The 18,668-nt window shown below is 34.7% G+C and overlaps 1 protein-coding gene across 1 annotated transcript; it reads right to left on the bottom strand.

Moving 5' to 3' along the window:
* Positions 1-396: 396 nt before the first annotated feature.
* Positions 397-15,986, bottom strand: LOC101893572 (probable WRKY transcription factor protein 1). Its single transcript, XM_011292220.3, has 5 exons — positions 15,151-15,986; positions 6,998-7,384; positions 4,708-4,861; positions 4,197-4,324; positions 397-1,530 (listed from the first exon to the last, which is right to left on the bottom strand). The coding sequence occupies exons 2-5, from the start codon at positions 7,367-7,369 to the stop codon at positions 562-564; spliced, it is 1,623 nt and encodes a 540-aa protein (XP_011290522.1). The 5' UTR covers positions 7,370-7,384; positions 15,151-15,986; the 3' UTR covers positions 397-561.
* Positions 15,987-18,668: the final 2,682 nt, after the last annotated feature.

Here is an 18,668-nt window from a genome sequence, read left to right as displayed (position 1 = left end):
AAAATTTGATAGAAAGAGAGAAATCGCCAACTCAATGTATATAACTGAAATCCATCCAGCACCTATGTATTAGATCTGTCCGATTTCATGTTAAAACCGCTCTAAAGTCGTAAAACTCACAATTATTGTTCACACAAATTTGTAATATAAACTGTATTTATTACAGATAGTTCTTCATGTGCGACCCGCAGGAATATCCCATGCAATGATGGTTCTCAAAACTACATATTTTATTTCCATTATGTTTGGTCCCAGTACTCTCCCCCGGTATAGAAAATCGTGCTTACTTATTATTTTGGGATATTGCCTGTACTCCATGTACACAATCAAGCAAATAATGTATCTCTTGAGGTGTAGGGCATTGCAATAATCCCTTCAAAAAAATAAAATAAGAAGTACAATTTTTCGTTTTATTTAAACAATGTAAAAAACTTATGTACTAAAATATAAATAAACTTAACAAATCTTAAATACTAAATTGGCAATTCTTCGACGGCATTAGACATTTTATGCTATTACATATACATGTATGTGGGTATGTAGACACACCGTGGAGTTGATTTAAACCAACATGCTGGCGTTATTGTCACAAAATTCATAAATATTATCAACAAATAACATTTGTTCGTTGCATTTGGGTTCGGCAGTGTCAATGGGGGTGGGTAGGGGTTGCGCTTCTGGCTTCAACAACTTCTCAATGTCGACGGGGACACCGCATTCATTTGGATTGGTTTCCAATGTCAGACGTTTTAGATTGTTTATTATCGATATATCCTGTTTGATTTCCTTTTTGACCTCGAGTAGCTCATGTTCGGTGCGTATGATTTCCCTAGCGTAGGCTTCAATGTTTTCCTGAATTTGTCCCACTGACATTTCTAGATCTTTGTCTGCGGCAGTATACAGTTCATTTTGTAACTTATAGAGTTTGCATTTATTGGTTAGTTCTTTGGTCAGAGCATATTCCCGATCGTATAGTTCATTCATTTGGGCATTCTTTTGAGCTAGTTTACTGCGAACCGAACTGCGAATGGTGGAGTCTTTACGTCTTCGCAAATAATTGCTGCTACATTCGGCGTTGGATATTTTATCATGGGCGGTACTACTACTTCGCTTCTCTTTACGTCGATGGCTTCGGCGTTTACGTTGCGATGAACGATTTTCGGATAAACGATATAGTTTCTCTTTGTTGACTTTGTTTTTGGCTCTCACATCTGACTGCTCCTTCGACGGCTTTAGATTCGTATTTAGCCCGTTCAAATCAACCCCATTGGTATCATTCTCAGCAGAATCTGGTATTAGTTTGTCCAGTAGTTTCCCATTATTGTCTTTGCCGGAATTTGTTTCGTTTGTCTTCGTTTTCTGGCCATTATTGGATGATAATTTTTGCTGGTTTTTCTTTTTGTTGGATTTCTTTCGTCCAAATTTCAATAGCTTACAAATGTAGTTGCGTATACAGGTTAGGGTGGTGTTACTTTTGAACGCTTTGCTAGGATCTTGTATGTCTTTGTGATGTTTCAAACTTAAACGAATCTAAAAAAATGGACAAGAAATGACACGGTTAATTAACGTTCAATAAAGGGGAATGTTCATATTGTCATTGATGTAAGTATCTTTTTATAAAGTTTATTAATAATACTAATAGTAATAAGTAAAAAAGATTCTAAGTTCGGTCGGGCTGAAAATTTAATAACCTCCACTATTTGTAAGAAAATTAAAAACTCGTTTAAAAATCTGCTTCTAAAATTATTAAAATACCGAATATAGGGTGGTATAGTTATTCTCTGCATATTGCGATCTCAAAATCTCAATAGCTCCATTGTGAAATATGGCTCAACTCGGAAAAAATACCGAATGTCGAAAGATATCGGGGAATATATGAACATGTAGACCTTCGTAGGTTATTTTCTTTTATAGGTGTGGTGGTACCCATTACGAGCTCCAATACCAAATACGAGACATCATTAAAATACGCAGTATTTTTAGGTATAGTTATATGTCGATAAAATCATCGAAATACTGGATATAGGGCTATACTAGAGAAATTTTCGTCATGGCATTTTCGTCAGAGTACCCATTGCAAACTCGAACTACTAAAATTAAAATAATTTCAGTGAAAAATTTTGCTAAAAAATGAAGACACCGTATACCAGAAGGTCCCGTGTGTCCAAATAGTTACAGTTGGGACTATACGCGTATATGGGGTTTATACCAAAAATTGGATGTATATAGACTGCTTTCTGCAAAGATGCCTAATTACAGCATATTCAGTTTAGATCGTACAAAATCGTATAAAATGAATAATAGTTAATATTTTTAATTGGCAATATAATAAAACTTATTTATTTCTCTTAACATTATTCCACATTTTAAAGCAATATGTTATTCATATAATTTATTTATTTTGTAATTCTTCGCTTTATACTTCAAAAGGCCTTCATTGAATAATTTTTTTTTTTTTAAATGTAAAAATTATGGCTTTTGAATTTGCTGCAGTTCTTTTTTTTATCTCACCCTGTATTATAAAACATATTTATTGCTCTTACTCTTCACCATTATTCCACACTTAAAAGCCATAATTGACATAATTTATTTATTTTATAGTTCTTCCCTACATCCTCCAAACGAATGGGCTTAAATATAGCATTGCAATATGTGGAATTTCTCTTGGTAGAATAATTTCCAATATGAGTCCATGTTTTTACATAGCTCCGATTTTAGATATTTTGAAGGCCCTAAATACACCACACACTCCGAAATTTACTATTTCGAGTGTGAAATAAGATACAGGCATAAACAATTGTTTACTTAGACACATAAATAAGTACTGTTAGATTTTATGTACTTTTTTTATTATATTGGGCATATTTTCCAATAAGGTTGGCTGTAATTTGGAATTTTGGATTCTCAAGGGATGAAATAATCGAACATTGCAAAAACTTTTAAATATAAATTAAGTGAATGTCAACTCTTAACATTTAACACCTAACAGTTCCATCCGATTTTAAAGTGTCTAGCCACATTTTTCAACTTTTGAGGCTTTAAGTGGGGCAACGGTCTGAGCAGTTATTTGACATGCCAAAGGGGCCCCATATAACGGTATCGTCCTATTTAAGTTATTTATACGAAGACTTATCCAACCGAATCGGTAGTAATTTCTTTCAAAATTCTTCAAATCAAAACTGTTTATAAATTAACATTTTGGAATTGTATCATTTTACAATCCCAAGATCAGCGATAAAACGAAAAAATTACCGTAAAGTGAAATTATTTCTGATAGAACTCCGTTGCCTTTAGTATTGGAAGGAAAAAGAAGTAAGAATATTTAAAAATCAAAATCAAACAGTTAGAAACTGGGCATCTGGGAACTACGTATCATTCGACCAAATTTGTCGAAAAAAAGCACCATATTTGTAGGTTAAAGTTTCAGATTTTTTTACGTGATGGATCTCAAGTGTTTAAAGCCTAAAATCTCCGAATACTTTAACTTACACATGTGCATTTTCGCTAATTCTTTCTCGGTCACCTTGGGTCCGGTGTGTCGTATGATTAATTTGTCCAAAAATAGCTATTAAATTGTTACGTTGAGTATACGTCACCGTCTACATTAATCATTCGTAAAAAAGTAAATGTAAGTATGTCTGTTCAACATTTGTAAATATTACCAGAAACCTTACTACAATCGTTCAGTTTTGCAGATTTTACTCTAAAATGTTTTATAATTTTCCTCCCAGGGCTTTACAACGTTATTAACACTAATTGAAGTGAAGTGAACACGCTTAGCTTTGATCAACGCACAACGCCCTCCCCGCTATGCGTTTCCTAAGCAAACATTTGTCCTGTTTGTGTGTAAATTTGTTCTATGTGTGTGCGAGAGTGTGCGTAGAAAAGGTAAATTTGTCCTGAGTGTATAAGCGTGTTGATTTAGTTTGCGTGAGGCGCCAATAAGTTGCCTCTTCCACTTTTCGGTTTCCTTTGGTTTTTTTTTTGTTTAGCGAAATTATGCAATCACGACAAAAAGTCACAAGAGTAAAAAGTTGAAGTCCTAAAAGCATGTATATATAGTTTTTTTGTCATATGCCTCGTCTTGTGTGTGAATGTGAGTGAATTTTCAAAAAACCCGCTACCACATACAGGGCAACAGGAACAACAACAACTGCTAGCTCTATAACGATATACATTTAAGCTTTTCATATTACCTCATTGTGTACACGACTCCAGGCTTTCCACACGGGCAGTATCGCCATATTGCCATCATAGCTGCGTTCAATACCGCGCCAACATTCCGTTATAACGTAATCGCTGTAGTCACGCGATGCTGTACCATCTTTTGTTTGAATGTGTGGATTTTTGTAGTTTCATTTTTTTTTTGGAAAAATTGCAAACATTGTTGTAGTTGTGTTTTTTAAGACAAAAAAAGTCGGCGCCATATTTTTTGGTTTTCATATAAACATCAAAGGGGTTGAGTTGGTTACCGGATGTACAGTCATCAAAATATGAAAGAAGGAGAAAAAAAGAATGGAAACCACCATTTAGTTTTCGTAATCTATGAAGTTTTTCGAAATGAGTTCGCAACATTCTTGTTGAGGTTAGTAAAGTTAAATAACGATATTATGACATATAATTAATATAGCATTATGTCTGAAATTAGTCTTTTGTTGTTGTTGTTGCACAACATATAGTTCATATTTATATGGCTTATTCATTCACCTTTTAAACGTTGACAGTATTCATAATTGCCACAACGGATCTCATCATCAATCAAAGCTTTGATTATGTCATTGCATGTTGTTTTATTTGTAACACCAGAAACGTAACGGGGTTCATCGCCAAGCCAAATCGTGATTTCCTTATGACCTTGTTCCTGCAATGATATAATGGCCAGTATAAGTAAGATATTTGTAATCACATTTTTTGTTATTGTTGGCATTAAAATTTTATTTAATAAATGAATCGACTCCAATTACTCCAATTTTAATTGTAAAGAAGCAATGAAAGCAATATTTCGACAGAAATAATTTCAAGCGGGAGGTTTTTATGAAATTTAAACAAAGTGAGAAAATTCTATCTTTTCTTATTGGAACTTAGATTTATTGATAATTACACTTTTTAATCTAGCTAATGTATCCAGATACTATTTGGAAACTATGCCAAACAGATAAAAACTATTTGAACCTATTATGTCCTCTACCATGGAAAACAATTTAAAGCATATTTGTTATCTTCAAAATTCCGAGCAAAAATTTTTGAAAGTTGTAAATATATAGACTTTTCTTATTGGGATAATTTCAAAGCAACAATATTTAAGGTCTAGTTTTGTGTTCAGGAACACCAAAAAACCTGGACCTAAGTTGGGCATTCTTTTCCAAGAAGATATTTTACTTTTTAATATTTCAAAATATCAAGTAACCGCCATTCGAATTGGTTGTATCTGCTATACGGAATTAAAGTCGAATCGTTGATCGGGACTTTAAATTTTTCTTGAGACGAGAATCCAAAAAACCTTATACATCACAATACCCAAAATCAAGAGGTACCACTATGTCAGGATTACATAAAAAAACAAGATCTGAGAATACCGTTTTATTGGTGCTGCACCAAATGGTAAATCTACATGGAAGCTATTATTTCGAAGATTGACTTTATCTACGGATTTTTGTTGAAAGTCGTGAACTTTACCAATACATGATACGACATGGACTACATAAGACTATTATTTTGAAGCCAAATTGATAAATTACAAAAAAATGGAATAGTAAGGTGGAGACACATAAGAGATTTTTTTCTGGCTTACGTCACCGAAATTGAACAAATTCAAGTTTGAAATGTGATAGTTTTTCAAAAATTTCGTTGCTTGCAGATATGCAGAACATGTTGCCATAGTGGAGAAATGAGTAGTTTTGCACGGTGCGTTGGATTTTATGTAACAGATCTACAAAAAAATCGACGCCGCCAACAAAACACTTCAACATAGTCACTAACAAATATTATTATTTTCAGAAATTTAATTGGACCAAAAATTATGTAACACCTCGAAATATCGGTCCCCGACATAGGACATATATGGATCTTTCTATCTCGCCAAGCTGAGTCGATCTAGCTATGTAGTCCGTCCGTCAGTCTGTCCATCTAATCTATACAGGTCACAATTAACTCTACAGGTCACAATTATGACCCGATCCTCACGACATTTAGGATGTAGATGGGGCTAGGGCCAGAATAAAAGCCTATTGTTTTGGAGATGATCGCATAATATTTAGGGGTTGAAATGGACCAAAAACAGAAAGATTTCCTGATTTTGCTGTTACTCAACAGGTCGCAATTATAGACAAATCGATGCGGAATTTAGCATGGGGCTAGAGTTTAGGGCTGGTAAGAAGGTTACCGAATTTCACTAAACTGCGAATATTTTCAATGCTGGCGAAATCACAAATGCACGAAAATGTCACTTCTCACCGTTACATTGATGCTCATATCCAAGTTATCGCATATATTGCAAAATATATACAATCTCATATATCAATGAAGGGGATGTTAGTTAGACCGCTTATATCTCAAGAACGGCTGGACGGATTTTGACAATTCTCACAAATTCGGAATGGCCCCTTGCCAGAAAAGGATAAAATCTAAGAAATCCGTTTGAAAATATGCCAATAAAAAAGTGAATATTTTTTCTACATTTTGTCATATTTTTTATCGTGTGAGATCGCAAAAATTTTTTGAATCTTTGGTGTTTTTTTGGTAAATTTTATTTCAATATTCTAGAATCACCTTTTATTTTTTTTATAAAAATATCATATTTATTGATTTATGAACATTGCTTACTCGAATACATAACATTTTTATCGATTTCAACGTGAAATGTTTTCAAATGTATTCTATAGTTCTCATAATATATTACGTCGATTACATTTACATAATTTGTAATTTGTTATATGTAAGTATACATGTATGTATGTTTGTATGTATTTGAATAAATAAAATAAAAGAATGTACTCACAATTGTACTATTTACGCCGTACAACGAAATGGAACGACTACGTCGGCTGCAGCCGCTGCGATAACTTCCGCTGCGCTGGTGTTTGTATTTGTGAAAATGACGTTTTTCCCTTTCCGTTTGTTCCCAATTACGTACAAAGTTGACATCTTGTTGATGATTGTTGTTGTCATTATTGTTATTAATATTGTTGTTGTTGATGTTGTTGTTGTGGTTCTTGCTATGATTGTTGTTGTTGTTATTCTTATCGTGATTTCGTTGGTTCTTTGGCGGCAATATGGGACTATAACGACTAATTTCTTCGGGTATATTAATCAACGAAGGACTAACATCAAGATTTTCATCGATAAGTGTGGAATTTTGTTGCGGAGCCATTTTGTTGTTTCTACACTGAAAAAAAAAAATAAGAACAACTACGATTAAAACCTATACATATACACCACAAAAACTATTAACAATATTTGGTTTGCCGGTATCACACATTATTATCATCATGCAATTTGAATATTTTCGTAACATCAACATGACATGCAAGTGTAATTTTAGAATTTGCTTTTCAGATTTTTGTTTTCATGTTAAAAAAAAACTTCTTTTCTTTTTGGAATGTTGTATAATGTTTTTGCTGTAATAACACTGTAATTCGCTAGGTCCTCCTACACAAAATATTTTACATGGTTGTATTCGCTGACCTGGCTAACTGTTATTGGGAAAAGGCTACAAAATTGAAACGAAAAAACGACGCCGCCACATTGTCGGTAGATTTTGTTTGTGGTTTTGTTGTTTGCAGCTAACGATCAATTTAGATTTGAACAAACGATAAAATAAATTACCCACCATGCACATGAAATTTCCAGCAATGAGGTGGCTTTTTTTGACAATACTCGAGTCCCTATTGCTCACGTTAGGAGGGTTGGGGTGGCAACGAAGGCAAAGGCAGGCCGTATGGTTGATTTGCCAGGCACATGCCCTCTAATTTGGTAAATGAACTCATGGTGCACCAAAACGGTGGTTAACCCTCAACCATTCTGTACTCCAAAGGAATTCAAGTGTTGTGTTCTCCTTTATCGCATAGAATGCATTAGTTTAAATATGCGAATGTATGTGTGTGTTTGTATGCATGCATTTCCTTAGAGTACATTGCGGGTAATGTTTTATTCCACCGGAAGTCAATAGTAAATTTTCATACTGCTTGGTTTTTATTCTTTCCTTGAAATATGAAAAATAAATGAAAGGCTGGGATTTGAAAACACATGGTTTGCATAAATTCAACGCCAATATTTTTTAGGATAAATTTGCATTGTTTATGTGGAAACTTTATGTAAATTTGCAGTTTTTATCAAAGTCCCATTTAACAAAGTCCCATTCTTGTATTGTGACTTTTCTTTAATTTGACACGGTTTTCCACATGGTGTTGGACTAAACCCGATTTTAAATCTACTCGATTTGCACAATTCTGAACTATATCTGGCTGTTACTTTTTGATAGAAATCGCAAAGTCGACACTTCTAAATTGAAGTTAGATTTTCAGCCAAACGTTTTTAGCAACACTATGTGTTGGGGGTATTATAAGTTAGCTTAGGCCAGAAATTATGTAACATCTCGGTATATTTTTTTTTCCCACATAGGAAAGTACATATATAGATCTTCCTATCTCGCCAAGCTGAGTCGATCTAGCTATGTATGTCCGCCCGTCTGTCTCTACAGGTCGCAATTATGGTCCGATCTTCACTAAATTAATAATGGAGGTGGAGATAGAGCCAGAAAAAATTCCTGGTTTTGATTAGACCAATCGTAGCGGAAGTTAGCATGGGGCTAGAGCTTAGGGCTGGGGAGAAGCCTCCCAATTTTGATGGTCATCGGGTAATATTGAGTGGGTGAAATAGACCATAACATTTGTGTTAAATAAAAGTCAAATTTACCTTTAAACCACGAATTTTTTTAATCCCGGCGAAATCACAAATAGACGAACAGGTCTATTCTGACCGTTACGTAGATGCCGATAGTAAATATATCGGATATATATATATATATATATATATATATATATATATATATATATATATATATATATATATATATATATATATATATATATATATATATATATATATATATAATGAAATATATAAAATGTGTATATACAAATGGAAGGAATTTTAGCTAGAGTGCTTACATCTCAAGAATGGCTGGGCCGATATTGACAAATTTTGTCACTTCAAAATGCCCTTTTGACATAAAAGAATAAAATCTAAAAAATCGCATAAAAAATGCCAATAATGATGTTAATATAGATTTTGTAGTATTTTGTGACACTTTTTTATTTTTTCATATTTTTATCGCATGCGATTTTTTCAATTAGCCTTATAATATTGAAGTGTATATTTTGTAAGATTTTTTTCGCCTTACAACACAGGTAGGGGTTATAATATACAGATTGCAATTATCGTCCGATCCTCACGAAAATGTTCACAAGGGTAGGGTTAGGCTCAGATGAGCTGGGTCTTTTGTTTTTTATTTTCAAAGATGTCCGCAATATATTTAGGGGTTGAAATGGACTAAAAACTAAAAATGTTCCTGATTTTGCACCCGTTATAAAGGTCACAAATAGAAACCAAAGAACACGAAATCTCGCATGAAGTTAGAGTTTAGGACAGCGGGTAGAATGGACCACTACTTTTGTGTGAACAAATACCAACTTTTCCATTCTGCCGAAACACTGAAAATAACTCACAGGCGACATCCAAAATACACAAAAGGCGAAATTTTATGCTGATTTCGTTAACGAATATAGCCAAATATCGCATACAACACAACCTCTCTTCCTTTTGGAGATAATCGCAAAATATTTCGGCGTTCAAATGAACCAAAAAGATCACACAATTGAAACAAATCGACACGGAATTTTGCATGAGAAGAGAGTTACGGACAGGAAAGAAGTCTAGCATTTTGGATGACCATGAGATTATATTTACCTGTAAAATGAACCAAAACAACTAACAGCATGACGGAGAGCTTAAATATTTGGCAAATGTACCCGATCAAGAAGCCTAAGGGTAACATGTGGGAAGGGCTCTATGACATCATTTCAATCACGAAATCTTCCAAAACGGATTTGGACATAAGGGGGCTTGTAACATATTGTAGTTTTGTAGAGTATCACATGGTCGTCCCCGCACGATTGTAGCTTTTGCTTACTTGTTAAAGATTCTTTAGCTTCGGGATACTTGCGTTTGTTCTGACTTTGACGAATCTAATGGAAATGATATGTGAGGGTTTTCTATGAAAATTCAAACAGATATAATTAGCGATGATAATGTTTACCAGGTGGTAAGGCAGGGAATACCTAGGTTTCCGAAAGAGCCACCAATCCTCATCAGTTTCCTTGTTTTTTGTCCGGGATATTCTCCCCAGAAGTTATTTCTAAAATAACTAACTAAGGCACGGAATACCTAGGTTTCCGAAAAGGCCACCAATCCTCATCAGTTTCCTTGTTTTTTGTCTGCGATATTCTCCCCAGATGTTATTTTAAAAATAGTTATTTTATAAATAACTTCTGGGGAGAATATCCCAGACAAAAAAACTAGAGAACTGATGAGGATTGGTGGCTTTTTCGGAAACCTAGGTATTCCCTGCCTTACCCCCTGGTAAACATTACCATCGCTCTCCACTTAAAAACAAACGTTGTTTTTATAAAAACAACAATAAAGGGATTAAGCCTGACCATTTTGCAACAACAAAATACTATTGTATCCCGAACAAACAAGCGAAAACTGTTTTACATAAACTTTAAAGCATTGAAAATGCACACAATATCAATAATGATTTGATAATCATCTGAGTTTCCCTCTCGTATCAGATTAGAATCTAATCTAATCATTAGATTTTTATTGGCACTTTTTTTTACTTGAAATAAATGCAAGTTATGTATAAAAGTCAAAACAGTATCTAAATATATATGCAATTATTTTAAAAAATGTACTAAAATTTTGTAAATTTAATAAAAATATTTTCACTTTGTTCTCATGAAATATTCAAACACAATACCTACTAGAATACGTGAACGCCTCAAAGTATGCTTTCAATCACTCTAACTAAAAACTAATCGAGAATGTAGACGATTCCCTTTGATGTATAGCGGACAGTGAAATTAATAAATAATAAGCCATTGGTTCGCCGACCTTTTGTATTGGCGACCAGCAATATACATTCAAGTCGCCAATTACTATTATTGCCACCCACTAGTGGGAAGTCTGAAAGAAATTTAGACGCATTTCAAACACTTTTCAATGTCAATTTGTCTTCGATGAGGGGGAAGGTTTGCATGTCTTTCAATGGTTCTTCAAAAATGAAATACGTACATACGATATACACATAAATGTTCGTCGAAGTGATTTTTGATTATAGTTTTCCAAGTAAATATCCATTCATTTGTCAATACATTAAATAAGCATATGTACAAATGTGTATATTTAACTTCCTAGCCGATTCATGAGTTAAGTGTATTAGAAAATTACATTGGGGAAACGAATATTAAAATAAAATAGGAGAGGGAAATGACCAGTAATGCTTGAATTAAGTATTAATTGTGTCAATAGGAAACAAGGTTCGGATTCGATTCGTTCATAATATCTAATAACATAAATCGAGTTGGAAACTATTGCAATAAACTAAATTAATTTGAATAATGTGTTTACATACTACTATTTGTTATTGCTTTCGTAGAATAAACAGAGGATTAGATTACACGTATTTGTTAAAGTACCGAAACACGGCTAAATTGATTTTCCTCGAATATTCAAAATTCATACCTAGCTCTGTAAGAGAATCTACAAAAATATGTCGAATTGATCGTTTTTTAATTTAATAGAACACACGAGCAATTTAATAAAACTATGCGTTTTAGGTGTAAAAGGGCTGACAATCCTGGATAGTCAAATTTGGCTGAACAAGGCATTTTGCCCTTATTACTATAATGTGATTGACTACAACAATCTCATGCAATCATACGATTACAACTTTTTTATTTGATGTCCTAAACAGTCAAATTTAAATTTTGAGGATCTTCCTTTAATATGAGCGTATAGTTGAAAAGAAATTTAGATTTCTTTCCGACCAAATATCTGGCGAACGACTATATGATATCCTATACCATGACATATACCATATCATGATATTAGAATTTTCACAATTTCGGAACTATATCCAAGTCCGATTTTCAACAAATTTGACATAGGCTTTTCCACCTCTAGTACCAAATAATATCTCTGTATATAGAGGATGAGATGAAAAAACTGCAACCAACTTCAGACTGCTGTCATTTCTAAGCCACTCGTACGACAGCTGTTAAAATTATTCCAGTTACAGCTTATTATATTGTTTACAAGCGTACAAAAATATTTTGGTGAGAATTTTCCAAAAAAAAGTTATTCGTGATGGAATTCAAGCGTGGTAGTGTGATTTCTTTATATTTGTCTGGAAAACCACAAGTGGCTATCGTTAGTGCACTCCAGCATTTAAATGTGAATAAATATTTTATGTCTCGTACCATCGCTCGTTATCGTGATACTGGTAGCGTATTTCGACGTCAAGGAAGTCGACGGAAGAAAACAGCAACATCAGCAGAAATAGTTTGAAAAGTAAAGAAGCGACTTGATCGAAACCCGCGTCGCTGTGGCCGAAAAATGGGCACTGATCTGAACATATCGCAATATTCCATTCGGCAAATATTTAAAAATGAGTTCGGAGTAAAGCCATTGAAATTCCAAAAAGTGCAAGAACTTACACCGCAACAGAAAGAAAATAGACTCAAAAGAGCTAGAGAGTTGCTTCGCTTGGCCGAAAGTGGTGAACAGCCGAATTTGGTTTTCTCCGATGAGAAAACATTCGTTGTCCAGTAGTTTGTAAACAAACAAAATGATCGTGTTTACTTGCCAAAAAGGTCAGCTGAAAATGTGCACCTTCGATTGGCCACCAAAACTCAAACGCCGGCCATGGTGATGGTATGGGCCGCCATAACAGCTGATGGTCGTTCTCCGCTCGTATTAATCTACCGTGGCATCAGAATAAATGCCGATTATTATCGCGAAAATATTCTGGAGTGTGTATTAAAGCCTTGGCCACGCAAATACTTTGGTCGCAGACCTTGGACATACCAACAGGACTCAGCACCATCGCACTCAGCACGCGCCACCCAAGAATGGTTACAAAATGAGGTTCCTCGCTTCATTTCCAGCGCACAATGGCCACCAAAAACCCCGGATACCAATTCGTTGGACTATAGTGTCTGGAGTATTTTGGAAAGCAAGGTTGGCACTAAAAAATACAAAAGTGTGGATCACTTCAAGCAAGCGCTTCGCCGGGAATGGGCTAAAATACCGCAGAGCAACCTTCGGGCAGCGTATGACGGATTCATTGGCCGTTTGAAGGCCATAATTCGTGCCAAAGGTGGCCAATTCCAACAAATCTAAACTAACTCTAAAATTTTATGCTATTTCCGGCATATTTTGCTTTCATTCAATAAAATGTAAAAAATGTTAAAATTATGTCGTGTGACTTTGTTACAGCTTTTTTATCTCACCGTGTATACCGGGCCGAGTTTTACCAAACCTAAAATTCGGTTGAATATGAAAACACCTATTCAATTTGGGCTGATATTACATATATAGTGAGCAAAAAACCGTAAAATCAGATGAAGATGTATATCGGAACTACGTAAAAATCAAAATCGATCTCGATAAAATTTGGCAGAGGTATTTTCGACCAGTGTCTGATGCCCGATATCAAATATCATTGCATATTACGCCTGTGAGGGACTGTATGGGAGCTATAGATATATCTCAGCCGATTTTCATTAAACTGTTTCTACTTTTGTTTGTAATTGTTTCTAGGATGAATTTAGTCGGAACTGCCAAAATTTAGTCCATTTGGGCTGATGATAGCCATTTGTGCACAAAAAACCTGAAATTGGATTAAGATATATATCATAGCTCCCAAATCTGAACCGATCTTGACAGAATTTTAAACACCTAATTTTGAACTGTATCTGATATCTAGTAGCAAAAATTATTGTTGTGGAGTGCATATTACGCATTGGATAAAACATATATTGGAGCTATATATCTGAATCGATTTTCACCAAATTTGATGTACTTGCTTCCAGCATGAATTCAGTCGGAATTGTTAAATTTGGTCCATTGGTCTGCACAATAAATCCGATCTCCATAAGTTGTATGGTACCAAATAATAGTTTTGACGGAGTGCATATTACACATGGGAAAACACCAAATCGGATGAAACATATATATGGAAGATATAGTTATATCTGAACCGATTTTCACCAAATTTGATGTACTTGCTTGAGTAGATACTGTCGGATTTGCCAAAATTCAGGTCATTTGGGCAGTTCACAAAAATACACGGACAGACGGGCGGACAGAGGGACTGACAGGCATAAATCGACTCAGAGAGTGATTCTATGAAGATCCTCAAAAGTAACTTCTTTCTTCTTTCCATAAGGGTTGCCATATTCAATTTTGCAATTGTTTTGCCATCATGAAATACAAAATTTTTGCGAGCGTTGTTAACAAATCTCAAAATTGGGATTGGTCAATTATCAGGGATATACCGTATAAAGATTTGGTCGGAATAATGAGCATTCTCATTTGTACAAAAGGCATAGTGACATTTTCAGACGGAATCTGTTTTCCATATCTGCAGCCGCTTCTTTTATGTTATGACTAGTTTTCAATTTTTTTTATATTGGAATTCGTATGTTAATTGAACAATTTTTTACATAATATTTTTAACTTTCTAACCAATTTTGTTAATTTATTTTTCCATATCAATGCAATGACGAACAAACAATAATACTGAAAGCATTTGACAGTAAGAGTTTTTGGTACAAAACAAAAAAATAATAAATTCAATTTAGATAAAACGATTTAAAATATTTTTCGAAATACGTTACTGTGTTTTCTTCGGTGTTCAGATCGCATTAACATTTGACACCCAAAGAACCACAGAATCTAACAGATAACAACTGTGAATTCTCCCAGTGCCAAGAGTTAACACCGATCAAGGGGCACGCTTTTTTTACAAATCTTATCATTTCAAATATTTCTGAAAACTTAATTGAAAATATTTGTTTAGAAACTTACATTTTTGTTGCAAATAGAAATCCTTGTTTTCTGCCTCAGTCTTAATTGTAGTTCAGCAAAAAGTTTATGGCACTTTGATTTGAAATTTAGAAATGTAACAAAATCAAAACACTTTTCGTTTTTTTTTTTAATAAAAAATCAAAACTCAAATAAAAATAAAAATTAAAAAATCGAATTATTTGCTTTAAATTGTCATTGATATATTCTGGCACTGTTGTTCCACACACTAATGTTCCAATATCACTAATGTTCCAATGTCTGGCAATTGTCTCTAGTTTAGATCCTTGCTGGTGGAAAGCATGTTAATCCTTTGAGCTTTCATTCTCGACTACTTTTCACATTTGAATTTCTGTTACGATTTTAGCACAAGTCTAGGAACTTTGGCTAGATGTTAGGCGTCATTTCTAGTTTCTGTTGCTGTTTTTGTTGTCGCTGCTGCTGCTGCTGCTGCTGCTTCTACGTTCTAACAGCTATGGGTTGTTGTTGTAGATTTTTCCTTTTGAGTCTATCTCTGTTTAGCAAAATGCATTAGCGTTCGCCAGTGTAAGGCTCTTGCTGTTCAGGACACTTCTTGGGCCCGCTTATATGTTTGTATGTATAGGGCCAGTAGGATATGTAAATATTTCTCAGAATTGTTGGCAATAGAGTGTAATAATGACTGAGTTTCTTTTCGTTTTTCCACAGTTAGTTTGTTCTTTTTTTCCACGAGTTATGGTTTTTTTTACGTTGGCTGGTCACGTTACTGGGGCAACGGACAGTTTAAACATAGCATTTCTTTGGTCGCGAGCTCTAGCAGAATATGTAACGCACAGTATCCTTGACGACGAGTGACTAACTTGTATTTTATTTGTTACCACAAAACTTAAGTTAGACCAAAATCGAATTGATATGAAACGAAATGAGCACAATAATATCAAAAACAAAAACAACAACAGAAACAAAAACTCCCTAGTAAAAGAACCTGTCGTTGGCACCTTACTTCCACCTTGCCTCCGTTCGTCCGTCTGTCCATCCATCCGTCCTTTAGCTCATTCGTCATATGTCCACCTCCTTAGCTATGCCGTTCAATAGGGGTAAGTTTTGTTTCGTGCAGGTGTGTCTGTTGGTAGAGCTGAGCACGAGTAGTGCTATTAACCTGGTTGGTATGACAATGGCAATGGTATTGCCGGTGGTGGTAGTTGTAGTGGTAATATCAGTGGTAACAACAGAAATATGTAGCTGCAGCGGTTACAACGGCGGTGGTAGACAAGCGATAGGGCCAACAAGCACCACTCGCACTTCCAATGAGGAAGAAGGAAAGAACGAACAATGCTGTCGTCATAACCATCATCATCATCAACATTGCAAGCATTGTCGCAGTTGTAGAAAATAACTAAAAAACCGAGTCTTTTCTTTGTAGCGATTACGTATTCGATTTTAAAGGATACTGAAGAATTCATGAATTCATTTAAATCAAAGGATACTAAAAGACTATTCAATCCTAAAAATTTGAAATTACACCATATTAAAAAATCATATTAGGAAAAAAGCTTTTTTGACTATTTTAAGAGTGGGAGAAAGAGAAAAATTTCATAGGAATCGGCCCATTTTATCGTGGTCTGCCCAAATTATTTCAAATGACACTAAACTGCATCAATTGAAAAATAAATAAATAAATAATTAGCAAAGATTTGGGTCAGGGTTTGGCAATATTTAGAGATCTTTATATTTCAGGTTTGGAGGAATAATTTTTTAATTTCCACCACTTTGACTCCGATTTGGAAGCGCAAAGGACAACTTTTTACAAAACTAAAATATTATAAATGCTCCTCTCTTAATGCTCTCCTCTCTTCTCCCTTACTATGTTAATGTTTCATCTATTAAAGTACATTCCTGTGGCTCATTTATTTTGAAAATGTCTTCAATTGTGGATTTTAAAGATAGTTTCCAAAGAAATTTGGCAGAGCTATGTTAGTGAATAGAGCTCCAGTTCGCATTAGTAAACAAAGCAGATCTCTCATTGTTATTGATTGGGGGTACGCGAAATCTTCCTGAGGATGCTTGATGGTATGGGTCGCCATGGTGATGGTATAGGCCGCCATAACAGCCGATGGTCGTTCTCCGCTCGTATTAATCTACCGTGGCATCAGAATAAATGCCGAATATTATCGCGAAAATATTTTGGAGTGTGTATTGAAGCCTTGGGTACGCAATCATTTTGGTCGCAGACCTTGGACATTCCAACAGGACTTAGCACCATCGCACTCAGCACGCGCCACCCAAAAACGGTTACAAAATGCGGTTCCTCGCTTCCATCTACGCGAAATCTTCCTGAGGATGCTTGACGCCATCCCGCTCAAACCAAACCTGACTGGTGTGCCCCAAAAGAAAAAAATCACACAAACAGTCATGCAGAAAATTGACGAACGAAAAATATGCTGCAAAATAACCCAGTATCGTAATATAACATTGATAGGACTCGGAACATTGATCGGACTCGTCATGGGATAAGGTTATTTTCCGGAAATTTGTTCTACATTTAAGTTTTTTTTGCCTAGTTGGACTATCCTGAAATGAGTTGGGGGTATATGGGAGCACCGAGTTAGTGGTAAGGGCTGGGCAGAAGCCTTTCTATTTGGATGGTCATTGGATAATATTTAGCGGGTGAAATTTCCATTAACCGCGACCATTATATTGACGCCAATATCCAAAACATCGGATGTATAGCAAATTAGACACAATATATATATATATATATATGTAAAATAAATTGATCTTAGTCATTTCGCTTATATGTCAAGAATCGCTGGGCTTATTCTCACCAGTTTCATGTGGTCTCTTGTCAGAAAAAGAAAAAAATAAGAAAATAGCGGAAAAAATTTCAATTTTTTTATCGCATGCTATATTTTCAATTTGACTTAAAATTTTGAATTGTATATTTAAATATGTGTTTAAGGTATTATATACAGGTCGCAATTATCGTCCGATCCGATCACAGGGATAGGTTAGGGTCAAAACTGAAGCCTATTACTTAAAATATGTACATTAAGGGGTTCAAATTTACCAACAAATTAAATTTTGGGTTATATTTAGTGGTAAAATGGACCACATCTTTCGTGTGAAATTGTTTTGAATGCCTATCAGCACGACAGAGAACGGAAAGTTGGGTAAGGGTAACATCTGGGCAGTGCTCTATGACATCATTACAAAAACGAAATCTTCCAAATGGACTTGGACAAAAAGGCCTTTCAACATATTGTAGTGATGTAGGGTATCACATAGCCGGCCCCGCACGACTATAGGCTTTGCTTTCTTGTTTAATTTATTTTTGCTTGTCAATATTCTCAAATATTTTTAACAAGGGCCATGAGTAATGTTACAGTAGTGGATGTTTAAGGATTTTTTTTCGAAGAACCGAAATTAAAGACTTTTAAGGATATTTTACTGGAATTGAAATCAACTAAAATAAAGGTTATATTAAAACTGTGAATCGGTCTACAACTCCTCCCATAAAGGATATATATTCTTGATCAGACTAA

The sequence above is a fragment of the Musca domestica genome, unplaced genomic scaffold, assembly GCF_030504385.1.
Source record: "Musca domestica strain aabys unplaced genomic scaffold, Musca_domestica.polishedcontigs.V.1.1 6, whole genome shotgun sequence".
Lineage (NCBI taxonomy): Eukaryota > Metazoa > Arthropoda > Insecta > Diptera > Muscidae > Musca > Musca domestica.
The sequence above is the reverse complement of the archived record's forward strand: the minus strand, read 5'-3'. Positions and strand labels throughout refer to the sequence as shown.